The sequence below is a fragment of the Lithobates pipiens genome, unplaced genomic scaffold (genome assembly GCF_037356315.1).
Source record: "Lithobates pipiens isolate NorthernLeopardFrog02 unplaced genomic scaffold, aLitPip1_a1.2 Scaffold_1, whole genome shotgun sequence".
NCBI classification, from domain to species: domain Eukaryota; kingdom Metazoa; phylum Chordata; class Amphibia; order Anura; family Ranidae; genus Lithobates; species Lithobates pipiens.
The window spans coordinates 151,934,102-151,951,646 of NW_027507685.1; the positions used below are offsets into that span (position 1 = coordinate 151,934,102).

Genomic DNA, 17,545 nt, shown 5'->3' on the forward strand with positions numbered 1-17,545 from the left:
GAGGGTCCCGCTCCTCACCCTAGCAGCAGTCAAAAGTGGGAAGTGGCACTGCAAGGAAGCGGAGCCAATGGAAAGAGATGACCAGTGGGCGGGTAGGTGCCACCCGCTCCCACTCTGCTCAGTGCTTCCTCCTGTCCTGGTGGCTGGACAAGACAAGACAACATGATCTCATATAAAGGAGCCTGGAGGAACTGAGGTGTGGTGGCGGAGAAGAAAAGAGCCAGGACCCTCTTTAAAATTAAATTGACCCTGGGCAAACATTTTCAAAATCAGTTCACTGTGGCAGATCAGCCAGCGATTGGTTGCCACAGGTTACAGTGTATCATTACTGCTCACTGACTGGCTGCTAGGTTACAGCACATGTTACAGATCACCGATTAGTTGCTAGAGGTTACTGCACATCATTACTGCTCACTGATTGGTAGTAATAAATTACTGCTTATCGTTACCACTCACTGATTGGTTGCTAGAGATTACAGCAGTGTGACAAAATACCAGCCCTAACGGAATACAATTGAAAAACAAATGCTTTTGGCCTAAGTCCCCGTTCACATTGGAGCAACTTGTGCAATTTGACCTGACAAGTCACATCCTATTGCTGGCAATGGCCATGTTCAAGTTCAAATGCCTCCCCAATTTGAACAAGTAGTTTCTGCACTACTTATGATGATTTCAGGTGCGACTTGCACAGATGTCTTCCACGTCACACCTGAAGTGGCGCACAAATGCGGCTCTGAAATAATGCAATTTCAGATGAAGTTGTACGATTTCAAAGCCGCAGTAGTCAATGGGAATGAGGACTCAAAGGGGATGATTCAACAGAACCACCCCACTTGACCATCTACAGTGCCTTGCGAAAGTATTCGGCCCCCTTGAACTTTTCAACCTTTTGCCACATTTCAGGTTTCAAACATAAAGATATAACATTTTAATTTTTTGTGAAGAATCATCAACAAGTGGGACACAATTGTGAAGTGGAACAAAATCTATTGGATTTTTGAAACTTTTTTAACTAATAAAAAAATGAAAAGTGGGGCGTGCAAAATTATTCGGCCCCCTTGCGTTAATACTTTGTAGAGCCACCTTTTGCTGCGATTACAGCTGCAAGTCGCTTGGGGTATGTCTCTATCAGTTTTGCACATCGAGAGACTGAAATTCTTGCCCATTCTTCCTTGCAAAACAGCTCGAGCTCAGTGAGGTTGGATGGAGAGCGTTTGTGAACAGCAGTTTTCAGCTCTTTCCACAGATTCTCGATTGGATTCAGGTCTAGACTTTGACTTGGCCATTCTAACACCTGGATACGTTTATTTGTGAACCATTCCTTTGTAGATTTTTCTGTATGTTTGGGATCATTGTCTTGTTGGAAGATAAATCTCCGTCCCAGTTTCAGGTCTTTTGCAGACTCCAACAGGTTTTCATCCAGAATGGTCCTGTATTTGGCTGAATCCATCTTCCCCTCAATTTTAACCATCTTCCCTGTCCCTGCTGAAGAAAAGCAGGCCCAAACCATGATGCTGCCACCACCATGTTTGACAGTGGGGATGGTGTGTTGAGGGTGATGAGCTGTGTTGCTTTTACGCCAAACATATCGTTTTGCATTGTGGGCAAAAAGTTCGATTTTGGTTTCATCTGACCAGAGAACCTTCTTCCACATGTTTGGTGTGTCTCCCAGGTGGCTTGTGGCAAACTTTAGACAAGACTTTTTATGGATATCTTTGAGAAATGGCTTTCTTCTTGCCACTCTTCCGTAAAGGCCAGATTTGTGCAGTGTACAACTGATTGTTGTCCTATGGACAGACTCTCCCACCTCAGCTGTAGTTCTCTGCAGTTCATCAAGAGTGATCATGGGCCTCTTGGCTGCATCTCTGATCAGTCTTCTCCTTGTCTGAGCTGAAAGTTTAGAGGGACGGCCAGGTCTTGGTAGATTTGCAGTGGTCTGATGCTCCTTCCATTTCAAAATGATCACTTGCACAGTGCTCCTTGGGATGTTTAAAGCTTGGGAAATCTTTTTGTATCCAAATCCGGCTTTAAAGTTCTCCACAACAGTATTACGGACCTGCCTGGTGTGTTCCTTGGTCTTCATGATGCTCTCTGCGCTTTCAACAGAACCCTGAGACTATCACAGAGCAGGTGCATTTATACAGAAACTTGATTACACACAGGTGGATTCTATTGATCACCATCAGTCATTTAGGACAACATTGGATGATTCAGAGATCCTCACTGAACTTCTGGAGTGAGTTTGCTGCACTGAAAGTAAAGGGGCCGAATAATTTTGCACGCACCACTTTTCTGTTTTTTATTTGCTTAAAAAGTTTAAAATATCCAATAGATTTCGTTCCACTTCACAATTGTGTCCCACTTGTTGGTGATTCTTCACAAAAAATTTTAATTTTATATCTTTACGTTTGAAGCCTGAAATGTGGCAAAAAGTTGAAAAGTTCAAGGGAGCCGAATACTTTCGCAAGGCACTGTACCTCTAAATTAACAAAGCAGCTACATCCTTGACTACACATTGCCATGACATCGATGCTTAGCTTCACGGTGCCACCATTAAACTTGCCCATTGATGTCACAGTAGCCACAGCCACAAGCCAAATGCACAGATAATCAGGGACTGCAGATGGATTACAGGGAATGACCAGAGACTGGATGCGACTACAGGGAATGACCAGAGACTGTGGATGCGACTACAGGGAATGACCAGAGACTGCGGATGCGACTACAGGGAATGACCAGAGACTGCGGATGCGACTACAGGGAATGTCCAGAGACTGCAGATGCGACTACAGGGAATGTCCAGAGACTGCAGATGCTGCGACTACGGAGAATGACCAGAGACAGCAGATGCGACTACGGGGAATGACCAGAGACAGCAGATGCGATTACGGGGAATGACCAGAGACAGCAGATGCGACTACAGGGAATGACCAGAGACTGCGGATGCCACTACAGGGAATGACCAGACACTGCGAATGCAACTACAGGGAATGACAGTGTGTAACTATTGACAGAGACATACCTGGCCAGCGGACTCACCTCCCAATCTCGGAGGTCCAGGGGCAAGGATTTCAGCGGTCCAGGACGGGGCTCTAAGATGTACAGGGGAGGCCCTCTCAGCGCTATCCTGAGCACATATAGGCTACATGGGGCAGGGCAGGTTCAGAGCTTCCTTCAGTCCAACAGCCCAGGCAGGCACACCCCGATGGTCGGATGGTTTAACAGCAGGCTCAGACAGCACACAGCAGCATGTGTGACTCAGCACCTGCCCAGTGCGGCAATGTAGTTGAAGCACACATAAGGTTACTACATCTGCACTGATGCTCTGGGGGGAGGGGGGTTTAACCCCCAACCCCCCCTTTAACTACATCCCTGTCCATCTTGTAAGGAAGCAAGATAGGGTGGCTACGTACAGTGAGACCATAGAGAACAAATGTATCCACCCTCTAACAGAAACTCAGATCACCACAAATGAATACCTAGTCTTGAGGTAATCTAGTTACTTCAGAAGCTGAAGGGAGTCGAGTAAGGCCACAAGGAGGTCAAGATTGCAGTGCTGGTTTGGACCACTGGAGAAGCAGTTATTTTCCCACATGGAAGATATTGTATTGGGAAATCAGAAGATCCCCCAAAGAAGCTGTGGGTGATCTGCTCTTCACATGGGACAGGACCTATTGGAATTCCCATAAACATGAGATCTAATGATGTTCTGCCTATGACATTCTGGAGAGGCACTAAAAAGAAGAGTTAAGCTGCATGAGTCCTAGTGAGATCTTGGTGACATGAAGGAATCCAGTTTTCTGTCTTGGTGACCCTATTGGTTTGTGCCAAGTTCCTTGCTTCTCATACCTGCTGAGGCCATTATCAGGGGTTTCCACTATCCCTGTTGGATATTTTTCTAATGCATGCATAATTTAACAGGAGGAGCTGGGACACACAAAAGGTGGTCAGTAACACCCAAAATTCCACAGTGGACAGGGGAGTGAATTCTGGCAGAGAGCTGACTGTAGGAGAATCTATAACATATACAAAGTCACTGATTCAGCCCACTGCACTCCACTATAACTAAAATATCACTTAGGTATTACATTTTAAGGTAAATGCATGACTGTTAGGCAGTGAGGGTTCATTTATGAAAGCTGGAGAGTGCAAAAATCAAGGATCACTTCTGCATAGAAACCAATCGGCTTCTAACCTCAGCTTGTTCAGTTAAGCTTTGCCAATAAAACCTGGAAGCCGACTGGTTTCTATGCAGAAGTGATCCCGATTTTGCACTCTCCAGGTATAGTAAATAAACCCCACTGCCTTCTATACTTGCTAAGTCACTAACCCAGAACAAGTGCTGGTCAGGAAAATAGGAGAAAAAAAGATAGAAATGTCTTTGTGCATACTGTACATGTGCTCAGTCAATAATAAAAAAATTAAACAGCATTGAGGCCAGAAGGTCAGAACAGTTAGGCCTCTAGAATTTTTAGAAAGCTCGTAAAATATTTCATCCCTTTCTCATGCCAGTTTTTCTTTAAAGACCAACTACAGCGAAAAACGTTACCTTTAGCTTTGTAAGGAAACTTGTGGTTTGAATTACCTTCTGGCCTCTAACATCTCTTGGAGACTTCGCTGCCAATAGTAATTGACTTCAGTTTGTGTCTCTGCCCCTTCTACAAACCCACAATAAAAAAGTTGTCACGACCTGCAAGTTAGATCATTTTTATTTTTGTACTTTACTTTATGTAGAAAGCACTGTGGGAACACCACCCCACCTTGGTAATGACCATAGCAGGCATATTAAACTATATTATGGTGGCCCTAGAAAAAACTGGCATACATGTCAGATTGTCATAAACCAAAGAAGAAATTATTTGAGTGTTGGCACTGATAAAAAAATAAATAAAAAATAACCATTTGTTCTCTTTTCCCAGTCACACTCACAACAACCTGCGCATCACCCGGATCCTAAAGTGTTTGGCGTTGTTGGGTTATGAGCACTTCCAGGCCCCACTAGTCAAGTTTTTTCTGGAAGAGACCCTGCTTCACAACAATCTAAAAAACGTAAAAAGTAGTGTAACTTCTCATTTCTTGGGGGCTGTAAAGGATGACAAGGAGTACGGAGATTTAAAGAAGGAGTATGAGAGTTCTCTAAGGACCAGTAGAGAACGTGAAATCAGGAATGAGAGAAAGGAAGAACGTAGGCCTGGCGCAGTGCCCAGTTGGCCAAAACAGAAAAGCAATTAAGATTCAATCCTTTAACCAGTTGCACACTCTGGGCATTCTTGTCACACCCAAAAACATGTTATCATTGTACACAGGGCATGTCTTGTACATCCAGTCCTTCTGCCGGGATCGTACCCTGTCCCAGTACCTGGCAATTCAGCACTGAATAATCACAGCTGCATTGCCGAGTACATAGAGAAGTTCGGCAGCAGCTGTCAAACATTGCCAGGCTGTTTTTTTGTGTTTTTTTTATCAACAACATTGTTCAGGGAATACAGAAAAGTTACATTGAAACATTGTATCATTTGTAACTTTCTGTGTTTTCATCTACAGATCAAAGGAATGAACTTCGATCTGCATATGAAGAGAGTTAAAGCAACCTTTACAAGTAAAAAATAAAATAAATGTTCCTTTGTTAAACCCCCTTATTAACCCCTTAAGTTTACTCCAATCAGCACTAATTGACTCCTTCTATTCTCCTTCTCCATTAAATTTTTACTTTCCTAGTGATTAATTTTTCTATTAACTAATAGTTACTTTTTTTTCTGGTTTTTGTTTGCTTTGGTCATTAATATTTTTACACTTTTTACATAAATTTACATGCATCACCCTGAAAAAAGTGCAAAATTGAAAAAAATAAATAAATAAAAATTATAACTTTACTTGCGTTTTAAACAGGACAGATTACAAAATGAAATGCACACTTTTTTATGTTCAGTAACACTATTTATGTTTTTACACTGTTCGGAAAAAGAATAAATGCTTTCTGTTTAGTTTTATTACGTTTAATTGTCTAAGGATTGTGAAAAAATATTGTTGCAGGACAATATTCACAACAAGAAAGCCTGGTTTGTCCTATTAAAAAAATAAAAATAAAAAACACCAACATCAATGTGAATATTACATTGTTATGTTAAGTAATGACAAAATTATCACCGAATAAATAGGCTCATAGCGGAAATTAGAAAATTGTTCTGGTCTATAAGGGGTAAACAGGTGTGAGAGTTGAAGTGGCTAATAGTAAAACCTTCTTTGTGAGTTTAAGGCTGGGTTCACACTGCTGCGTTGTATGAGATCGGATGTGATTCGCACCGCACTGCAGATCACATGCGATCTCTGCCATACAGATAGTATGGCTGAATTCGCATCGCATCCGGCCCAAACTCGCACAGGACCCTTTTTTTTGGTCCGCAGCAAAATTGGATCACATGGGTGTTCACACCATGCGATCCAATTCCTGTCCGAATTTGCAGACCACACTGCAATATGTGAACTGATTTGGAGGTGTCATTAACTTTTCACTGACACGCCAAGCAGTTTGCATAGGGCAGTGTGAACTGCCCCCGGGAGGCATGCGATGCAGGAACCCGCAGTAGATTCACAGCGTTCCCGCATTGCAGCAGTGTGAACCCAGCCTAAAAGACATTTTCAGCAATTGAAAAATTTGCAAGCTAACGCACACAAGTTTTTTTTATATTTTAAATGCTTCCTTCTAGTGTCATTCATCAATATGCCTTTGAACTTGCTGGAAAATTGCATTGCTTCAGGACAGTCAATTCCGTCCCTCCTTGCGTGTCATAACCTTTCCTCTTCTGAGTGTCCAATTACTCAGCATCTCCGCCCCTCCCCAACCTTCATAACTTCTTATGTAGTTCACTGCCTCTGTGCCAAGACATTGCGACTGGGCAAACCTGTAAAACATCCTGATAGTGCTGGGGTTTGCCTGCTCCATCCTGCCCTATATACATTTACTGTCATATCACTTTAACGTGTCAAAGCTTTGCCCATTTAGAAAAATTCAGCATTCAGTCCAAGTGTGGGAAGGCTGCTCTAGGGAGGTGTAGGCACTTCTAGGCGTTTGTACATTATGTTTTCCTTAGCTTTTTTGGTTACTGAAGAGGACATTCACTGCCCATCAATGTTTTTTCCCCCTTTTATGTTTTTTCACTGGGTTATCCACAAAAAAAAAGCCCAGCGAATCCAGCAGTGTTTGGTATCCTCGGCTCTGTCACTGCTCAGGCAGCAGTCCCACACCACCATCTTCTTCTCTAATGTCATCGGGAGTTGGCTGTCTCTTCTGTGTTCTTGCAGCTGGCTGGATGATGCACATGTGCCTCAGGACATCATAAAAGGGCCAGCTGTAAGAACCAGGAAGACACAGCTGGTCCCTTATAATGTCCTGTGGAGTACCCCAAAGCTTTTAGAATTAATGATGGTCTGTTTTCATTATAACCACCTAAGCAAACATCAGTGTTCCAGCGAGGAAAGCATTCATTCAGCAGCCATGCCTTAGGGTGCATCTAACCCAAAATGAAATTCCTATTGCAGGGGATGCCTATACATTTTATTTCTATCTTAGTGCAGGCTCCTGGGAAAATCAACAAACCAATCCTATAAGCTCACAATAATGCAACATCAATATACAGTCAGGCCAAAAATATTGGCACAGCTGCACTGTTGTCAAATAATGCACTTTGTCCAGAAAATTGTTGCAATTAAAAGGTTTAGGCATTCTCACATTTCTTTGTTTTGTTTTGTTTGTATTGGTATGACAAAAAAGTGGAGAAACAAAGCAAAAATCTGACACATTCCATGCAAAACTCCAAAAATGGCCTGGATGAAATTATTGGTACCCTCAATTTATTATTTGGTAACACCCCCCCCCCCTTGGAAAAAACAAAAAGAAAAAACTGAAGTCACTTCCTGGAACCATCAATGAGCTTCTTACACCTCTACCGGAATTTTGGACCACTCTTTGGAAGGGTTCCCTTTCCTAAATGTGGTTTTGATCCACAGGTGCTCTATGATATTTAGATCTGGACTTATTGTTGGCCAGTTCAGTACTCCCCAGTGCTTTGCTTTAAACCATTTCGGAGTGCTTTTTGACGTGTGCTTTGGGTCATTGTCCTGCCGTAAAACCCATGACCTCTGACGGAGACCCAACATTGACACTGGGCCCTACATTGCACCCCAGAATTCTTTGTTACGCTTCAGATTTCATAATGCCACACACAGTAAAGACATCCAGTGCCTGAAGCAGCAAAGCAACCCCAAAACATCAGTGAACCTGCAACATGTTTGACTGTATTATTTTCTTTAACCACTTGCCGACCGCCGCACGACGATGTACGTCCTATTTTTGAAGAGGGATATCTCGGTAACGGCAGTAGCTGCTGCCACAACCGAGATATCCATCTCTTCAGGCGGCGGTCGGCTGTATGATAACGGTGGTCTCCGTGGCGGATTCGCCGCGAGATCACCGCTATCGGCGGCAGGAGAGGTGCCACCCCCCCTCCCGCCGCTTACCGGAGCCGTCGGTAGCGGCGGAGGCGATCGGGTCCTTTCGTTAGCTGGGCATAGAGACAAGTGAGGCTAAGATGGCCACCACTCGTCTCTATACCATAGGAGGGCGGAAGCGACGTCCAAACGTCACTTCCGCCCATACCTCTTAAAAGGTATATTTTTTTTAAATGTCAGATTTTTTTTATTTTTTGCATTTTAGCCCAAATATGAGATCTGAGGACTTTTTGACCCCAGATTTCATATTTAAGAGGACCTGTCATGCTTTTTTCTATTACAAGGGATGTTTACATTCCTTGTAATAGGAATAAAAGTGATCCATTTTTTTTTTTTAAAACAGTGTAAAAATAAATAAAATCAATTAAAATAAATAAGAAAAAAAATATATAATTTTAAAAACACCCCGTCACGACGAGCTTGCGCACAGAAGCGAGCGCATACGTGAGTAGCGCCCGCATATAAAAACGGTGGTCAAACCACACATGTGAGGTATCGCCGCGATCGGCAGAGCGAGAGCAATAATTCTAGCCCTAGACCTCCTCTGTAACGCAAAAAATGCAACCTGTAGAATTTTTTAAATGTCGCTTATGGAGATTTTTGAGGCTAAAAGTTTGACGCCATTCCACGAGCGGGCGCAATTTTGAAGCGTGACATGTTGGGTATCAATTTACTCGGCGTACCATTATCTTTCACAATATAAAAAAAAAATTGGGCTAATTTTACTGTCGTCTTATTTTTTTATTCAAAAAAGGGAATTTTTTCCAAAAAAAAGTGCGCTTGTAAGACCGCTGCGCAAATACGGTGTGAAAAAGTATTTCAATGACCGCCATTTTATTCTCTAGGGTGTTAGGAAAAAAAACAATATAAAATGTTTGGGGGTTCTAAGTAATTTTCTAGCAAAAAAAAAACTGTTTTAAACATGTAAACACCAAGTCTGAAAAAGAGGCCTGGTCCTTAAGTGGTTAAAGGCCGTATTTCTTTTGAAAGAAAACTTTCTAACAGTAGAATGATGGGCTTTACCAAAAAGCAGAAATTTTGATCCGTCTGTCCACAGCACATTCTCCCGAAATAATTTTGGCTTACTCAGATAAGTTTAGGCAAACTCCATTCTGGCTTTATATTTGCCTGGGTCTCCTCCTACCAGAACTTATTTTTTTCCATTCGAATGGCGTCATATAGTGCAAGCTCACAGAGCTGTACCCTGTGCCTGAAGGTCAGCTTGAATTTGTCTGGAAGTTAATCAAGGTTCTCTATCCACCATTTGAACAATCCTTTGTTGCCAACTTTGATCAATTTTTCTCTTTCCTCCATGTCCATGGAGATAAGCTACAGTGTCATGAGCTGTAAACTTCTTGACAATATTGTGCACAGTGGACACAGGATCATTCTGATATAGGCTGAGTGGGGACTTTATTTTTCTAACTGGACATCCTTCAGAATGTATGATCCATGATCTTAGTTAAAATCTCGGTTATCGGCTTCCTCTCCTCACACTTACAGCATGTGAGAAGAGAGACAATAAGGGGTTTTCCTCACAGGGGAGATCAGTCCCATCAGTAACGCATCTCCTGCCAATCAGTGATGCCTATCAAAGCCACATATTAGTACCTCCTCATCAGTGCACATCAGTGAAGGAGAAAAATTACTTACTTTTTTTTTTTTTAATTTTCAGTCTACTTCCGTTTGTTTTGCCAAAAAAAAAAAAAAACCCAGTGGTGATTAACCACTGGCCGCCCGCCCTATAGCAAATAGACGGCGGCAAAGTGGTTGCATAATCCTAACCGGACGTCATATGACGTGATCAGGATTATGAGCCGCTGCGCGCCCCCTGGGGCGCGCATCGCGGCGATCGTTGTTGCGGGGTGTCAGTCTGACACCCGGCAACTACGATCTCGGTAAAGAGTCTCCGACGGAGACTCTTTACCACGTGATCAGCTATGTCCAATCACGGCTGATCACAGTGTAAATAGGAAAAGCCGGTGATCGGCTTTTCCTCACTCGCGTCTGTCAGACGCGAGTAGAGGAGAGCCGATCGGCTGCTCCTCTGACGGGGGGTCTGTGCTGATCGATTATCAGCACAGCCCCCCGAGGATGCCCACACTGGACCACCAGGGACGCCACCAGACCACCAGGGATGCCAAGGACAAGGTATGCCACCCTAGACCACCAGGGATTCTAGTCAGTGCCACAATGGATGCCAATCAGTGCCCATAATGGATGCCAATCAGTGCCCACAATGGGCATCACTGATTGGCATGCATTATTGATTGGCATCCATTAGTACAATATATTATAATACAATGCCGCCTATCAGTTCCCATCTGTGCCGCCTATCAGTGCCTACCCATGCCCACCTGTGCTGCCTACCCATGCCCACCTGTGCCACCTACCCATGCCCACCTGTGCCGCCTACCCATGCCCACCTGTGCCGCCTACCCATGCCCACCTGTGCTGCCTAACCCATGCCCACCTGTGCTACTTATCCATGCCCATCCATGCCAATTTGTGCCACCTATCAGTGCCCATCCGTGTTGCCCATCAGTGCCGCCTATCAGTGCCACATATCGGTGTCCATCAATGCCACCTCATCAGTGAAGGAGAAAACTTACTTATTTGCAAAGTTTTGAAACAAACAAAAACAATACATTTTTTTTCAAAATTTTCGGTATTTTTTTTATTTGTTTAGCAAAAAATAAAAACCGCAGAGGTGATCAAATACAATCAAAAGAAAGCTCTATTTGTGGGAAAAAAATTATAAAAATTTCATTTGGGTACAGTGTAGCATGACCGCGCAATTGTCATTCAAAGTGCGACAGCGCTGAAAGCTCAAAATTGGTCTGGGCAGGAAGGTGTTTAAGTGCCCGGTATTGAAGTGGTTAAATATCACCAAATAAAGCTGAAAATAGGCCTGGGCAGGAGGGGAGTGAAAGTGTCCAGTATTGAAGTGGTCAAGATCTATAGAGATGGACTTGTAACCTTGAGATTGTACATGCTTTTCCACATTTTTTGTTCTTAAAGAGGAGCTGCACCTAAAAAAAAGAAATAATAAAAGCCAGCAGCTACTAATATTGCAGCTGCTGACTTTTAATAAAATCACACTTACCTGTCCCAGGTTCCAGCGATGTCGGCGGCAGATGACGAGCGATCGCTCGTCTCGCTGCTGCCACCGCCGCCATCCTCTGTCAGGGAATCGGGAAGTGAAGCATGACGGCTTCACTGCCCGGTTCCCTACTGCGCATGCGCGAGTTGCGCTGCGCGTCTCTTATGGTCCCCCGCTGTGTCTCTGGGAACTGTGTGTTTCCCAGAACACAACGGGAGGGGGGGGGGGGGGGCGGGGCGGAGCGTCTGCGGGGGTCTGACTGGAAGTGGGTGCAGTTACCTGGATTATCCAGGTAACTGCACCCCCCTCCCCCCTGAAAGGTGCCGATTGTGGCACCGGAGGGGGGGAGGGATCAGATTAGCGGAACTTCCCCTTTAGGGTGAAGAACCGCTTTAAATCCTCAGACAATTCTTTGCTGCTCTCTCTCTTCTCCATGCAGCACACAACAGAAAGGTTGAATACATTTTTCACCATTTAACTGGTTGCCGGTGTAATTTCTGCATTGTCAGTAGCGGTTAATTGAAACAGGGGAGTTTAAATTACATATTACAGGAGCACCACATACTTGCAATTATTTCCTACAATTTTGAGAAGGTGCCAAAACTTTGTCCGGTCCATTTTTGGAGTTTTGCATGGAATATAAAAATAAATAATTGAATTATGATGCCTCTGGTCTAAAATAAAGGGATTTAAATGTTCAGTACCCCAGTCCAGTTTTGGCTACAGTTGTGTGGATGTTTTGAACATCTATTTTATTTGCTGTTTGGATCCCCACTAGGCTGACCATACATGAAATTTCCAAATTTCCATTTGGGTTAGCAAAACGACAAGATATGAAGACAAACCTTTGCAATCCATTCACTAAATATCAAAACAGACAGGATCCCGCACGGCAAAGTTGATGGTAGATCTAAAAGGCAATTGTACAGTGTATGGTCAGCCTTAAGGGGACTTCCCCTCACAGAAATTACAGAACAGTACAGAAATTGAGGTTCAATCTTTAGTTCATAGACACAAAGCATTTATATTTATTTAGTAGATTTGGAAAGATCAGAACTGTTTTTTTTTTTTCTGTCTGTGTCTCTATGAGGAAGATTTATCCACACATCCTGCCCCTGTGACAACCTGTCAGGATGAGACAATGGCCTCACTGGAACTGAAGTTTGCTGTCAGCCTTCAATGAAGCTGCTTGAAAGCTTTGAAAATGCTTTGAAAAAACCTGCGCACACACTGCTATAGTACAAGCTGAAGCCTGGGTGTACAATGTCTAAAGAGCATTCAACTGGAACACAATAAAAAAAATTGATGTTTTTAATAGATCATTTATTAATGATACAAAGCAAAGCAGGTGCATAAGCATTGTATATTTTCCCTTCAAAGGACTCAAGATGTAGAGCAAAAAATCATAAGAGAAGATAAAATGCCACCTGATGCAGGCAGCTTAAAGTAAAAGGGTGACCACCCCCCCCCCCCCTTTCATCCTAGCCAACAAAAAAATAAAAAAAAAATACAAAATATGAAATAATTAAACATTAATGGCTAGCATTTTGTAGATCATCTGCAGCTCATGGAAGACATGGTTAGCTATGGCAATATAGCTGATTGATCAATTCTTTGGACTGCAGGATCCTGATTGCACAGGCACAAGGATAATACGGTTTCCCAACACTGCCCCTTGATCCCATTCAGGACTCCAGTACATGGGGCTCAAGGAGTGCTTAAAAGTGATTGTAAGGTTTTGTTTGGTTCCCTATAAAAACAAAAACATTTAAACTTAATAATAAAAATAATTTTTTTTTTAACAAAATAGAAAAGCAAACATGTAATACTTACCTGCTCTGTTTCACTGGATTTTTACAGAGCAGCCCTAATCCTCCTCTTCTCAGGTCCCTCTTCTGTCATCCTGGCCCCTCCCTCCCGTTCAGTGCCCCCACTGCAAACAGCTTTCTATGGGGGCACCTGAGTCGCAGCTTCTCGTGTTCATTCAGACATGGAGCCCTGGCCCCACCCCATCCCTCCCCTGATTGGCTGACAGGAGTCAATGGCACTGTGTCTCAGCCAATCAGGAAGGAGAATCTTAGATGGCGGAGACACTCAGTGACATCCCTGGACAGAGAGGGACCCCAAGTAAGTATTAGGGGGGCTGAGGAGGCTGCCACACACAGCAGGCTTTTTATCTTAATGTATAGAATGCATTCAGATAAAAAAAAAAAAAAACACACACACCCCTTGACTTTACAACCCCTTTAAGATCTTTTTGGTGTGGAGTGGACACTACAAGAAAAAAAATTATGGAACTAATCTGGTTGGTTCAGCAGGGAATGGCCGATATTTGATCCATCTATGGGTCAGCCTGTCTGATTTTTTACATGCGATTACTGCCGGTAGGTTCCCTGCCAGCAGAACACAATAATGCTGCAGGAGGGATCCCCCCCCCCAATCAACACTCTGTTGATGGGGGAATCAAGCAATTTTCTTTTCTGCATCCCATGGTTGCGCTCCATCCACCACCCTGTGTTCCAAGCCTTGCTTCGGAGCCATGTTCCCTGAGCGTATGATGTCACACTGACTGTGTTGGGGGAATCAAGCCATTTTCTTTCCTGCAACTCGTGGTTGCAGAAAAGAAAATCAAATCTATGGCTTGCCTTCAAGTCTGATCTAAGCTAGCCAATCACAACTGGAGCCAAAATTCAAGTCATGGATGACCCTTTAGGCACCACTTCTGCTGACGAGGCTATCTGAATACAATAGCCAGCAGACAAGATTCCTCTATCCATGCAGTTTGGAATTGATGGAGAGGTCCATTTGATTTCTCGTTCTGCCCTTGTGTTTATGGCTTGCATTAGTTACCTATTGGTTTCTAAGGCAAGTAGTATTGACCTCCTTGAGAACTCAGCATGCTTTGCAAACCATGTGTCAGGTATGCACCATGTATTAAATGCTATTTTGTAAAATAAAGATTTTATACAAATAAATGAACGTATTTCAAAAGTACATGTAAATGCTTTAATTTAAAAAAGTAAAAATATAATTTAACAAAAACTATTAAGCCTGGTCATTGAAACCTAAAAACTCGTACGTATATCACTTGGGGGCTTATATTTTGAGCGATTGATTCACCTGTAGTAAAAGGTTTGGTGAAAGTTACAATAACTGCTTTATAAATATGCCCCTAGGTGTAAGAAGCCCAAAGTCATTGTTAGATAAAACAGGGCCATATACAGGTGTCCTTGAATGGGAAACAATGAGGAACAGCGTTAGGAAACTCCAGATTACACTTGGAAAAAAAAACAAACAAAAAAAAAAAAAAACGCACCTTTTTCTAATGCAAACAAATCTTCACTAAAAAAAGTAATACTGCAGCAACTGAAAAAAAAAAAAAACACAATCACCCTATCAGAGTAGCGTTACAAGAATAAATGGCTCTCTTTTTACTTCATCGGCCAAATACAGGTTTTACCCAACTCTGCACAAGTTGTTCCTAATGCTCAAACCAGAACGTACTTCCTGGATCAGCAGGAGACAAAGGGAGGATTCTTATCCTGTAGCTTGGGTTGCAGTTTGAGAGCGTATCCTGTAATAGCTGCCAAATAAACACAAGCAGAAGACTGATGCCTAGAACTGGTCACTTTAACTTGCAAATGTGGATATTGAAGTTCACATTTTTGGCACTGTACTGCTATTTTCTATGAGACACGGTGTTGCTTCAGAGCAGTCATTTAAGCTAGAGGCCACCGGTAGAACCCTTCAGTGGAAAAACACTAGTTTAAATATATGACAACTGCTTCCAACTCATAGTAACATTAGCATGAGCCAAGTGAAAAGATTGTTTCCCTGTGCAAAAAATGGCCTAAAAGGATCTGAAAAACATCCCGATGGCCCCACATTTAGAATCAGTTGCACTGCATTTCTTTAACTTCCTGATTATCGCTCGCCATTTGTAAAATAAGATTGCTTGAAGATACAAGAAGGAATGTGCCTCCGGTAGCTGCACAACTCCACAATATAGAGATGCCTAAAGATGTTACAAAATCACTGACGGTGTCACGATTCCTACCATGCCTTCCTTACAACCACGTAGGCTTTCCGGGAACATGACCAAGCCTAAGGTAACTAACCTGAAGTATTATTACCTTGAAGCACCTGCTTTCAAATATACTGCCGTGTCACCGAAGAGCCTTGACTTTCTTAGGTCAAGATTAAGCCCCACCCCTTGCAAATTAAACTGGTAAATAAATGCAGGAGGCAGAGTCCGAGTCTCTTGAATTGGATTACTGAATGAAGCACATGAGGTTCAGTAATTGAAAAAATATATATTTTTCTCATGGAGCCTCCATTAAAAAAAAAAGAAAACCCTACAAACTAAAATGAAATGTATGTGGGGAGACACGTTCATATTTCTGCACTGCCTACACAGTTCTTGTGAACAAAAGTACACTAAATGGTTAGGTTACACAGTTGAATGGTCTTCATGAAGAGACATTTGATCCACTGGTAAAGTCCAACATGAGAATTATCTGCAATATGTGCATGAAAATATCGCAAGGCCCCATGAATCCAGTGGTGCATCAGAAATGTCTGCTCACAAACCAACCAATCGGCTTATTGATTTCATTGCTGGAGCAAGCTGACTTTCAGATGTTCAATCAAGAGGCACTACATGAAGTCAGTGGACTGAGAAAAATGAAAGAAAACCTGTGGATGAGAGAAAATAGTCTGTGGCTGCTGACCTCTGCTTTAGAATGCTAGAGGAATCACTACCATGGAAATGGAAAGGCTTCAATGCTTTTTTTAATCAATAACCTAAAACTACCACCCAGGTTAGTCAATTTTACTGCAATGGCTACTTGTTTTGCATCAGTGACTCGACACTATTAAATTCCAACTAAACTTTCAGTTTAAATCAGCTAAACATTGTCTAGGTGCATTAGAGCAAAGGCATGCAAGGTGTAAGTTTGTTTACTTGAGAAAGCAGCCACTGCCAGAATAAAAAAAATCCTGTATCCTGGCAGCATACTGCAGGGAAGAAACCTTGCTTTGTGTGGAAGCAGTGGTCTCTCTGACAAGCCGTGCAGAGTGATTTATAGCTCTGCAAAGTTCATGCTCCCTGCTGGTTGAAGAGCTTTAGCACTAATGCAGCAGGAGGCATGCTAGACCTCTGCAGAAAGACCATTGCTTAACCACTTTCAGACCGGACCATTTTGCTGGTAAATGACCAGAGGTCTTTTTACAATTTGGCACTGCGCTGCTTTAACTGGTAATTGCGCGGTCATGCAATGTTGTACCCAAACAAAATTTGCGTCCTTTTCTTCCCACAAATAGAGCTTTCTTTTGATGGTATTTGATTGCCTCTGCGATTTTTATTTTTTGCGATATAAACGTAAAAAGACCGCAAATTTTGAAAAAAAATGATATTTTCTAATTTTTGTTATTAGAAAAATCCAATAAACTAAATTTTAGTCATACATTTAGGCCAAAATGTATTCAGCCACATGTCTTTGGTAAAAAAAAAGTCAATAATTGTATATTTATTGGTTTGCGCAAAAGTTGTCACATCTACAAACTAAGGTACGTTTTCTGGAATTTACGCAGCTTTTAGTTTACGACTGCCTATCTCATTTCTTGAGGTGCTAAAATGGCAGGGCAGTACAAAACCCCCCCAAATGACCCCATTTTGGAAAGTAGACACCCTAAGGAAATTGATAAGTGGCATGTTGAGCCCATTGAATATTTTATTTTTTTGCCTCAAGCGATTGAATAATGACAAAAAATATTTATTTTTTTTTTTTTTTTACACAAAGTTGTCACTAAATGATATATTGCTCACACATGCTATGGGCATATGTGAAATGACACCCCAAAATAAATTCTGCTGCTTCTCCTGAGTACGAGGATACCACATATGTGGGACTTTTTGGGAGCCTAGCCGCGTAC

General features: G+C 42.5%; 1 protein-coding gene across 6 annotated transcripts in view; it reads left to right on the top strand.

Moving 5' to 3' along the window:
- LOC143976155 (opioid growth factor receptor-like) overlaps positions 1 to 13,401 on the top strand; it is a 73,418-nt gene extending 60,017 nt beyond the window's left edge. For 4 of the 6 annotated variants that reach the window (XM_077478601.1, XM_077478608.1, XM_077478612.1 and 1 more), the window contains one exon: positions 4,920 to 7,730. In XM_077478601.1, coding sequence (XP_077334727.1) covers positions 4,920 to 5,232 — 313 coding nt within the window. In that variant the 3' untranslated portion in view covers positions 5,233 to 7,730. Of the gene's footprint in view, positions 1 to 4,919; positions 7,731 to 12,705 lie in introns of those variants that run through there. The other 2 variants (XM_077478617.1, XM_077478619.1) reach the window with 2 other exon arrangements.
- Positions 13,402 to 17,545: the final 4,144 nt, after the last annotated feature.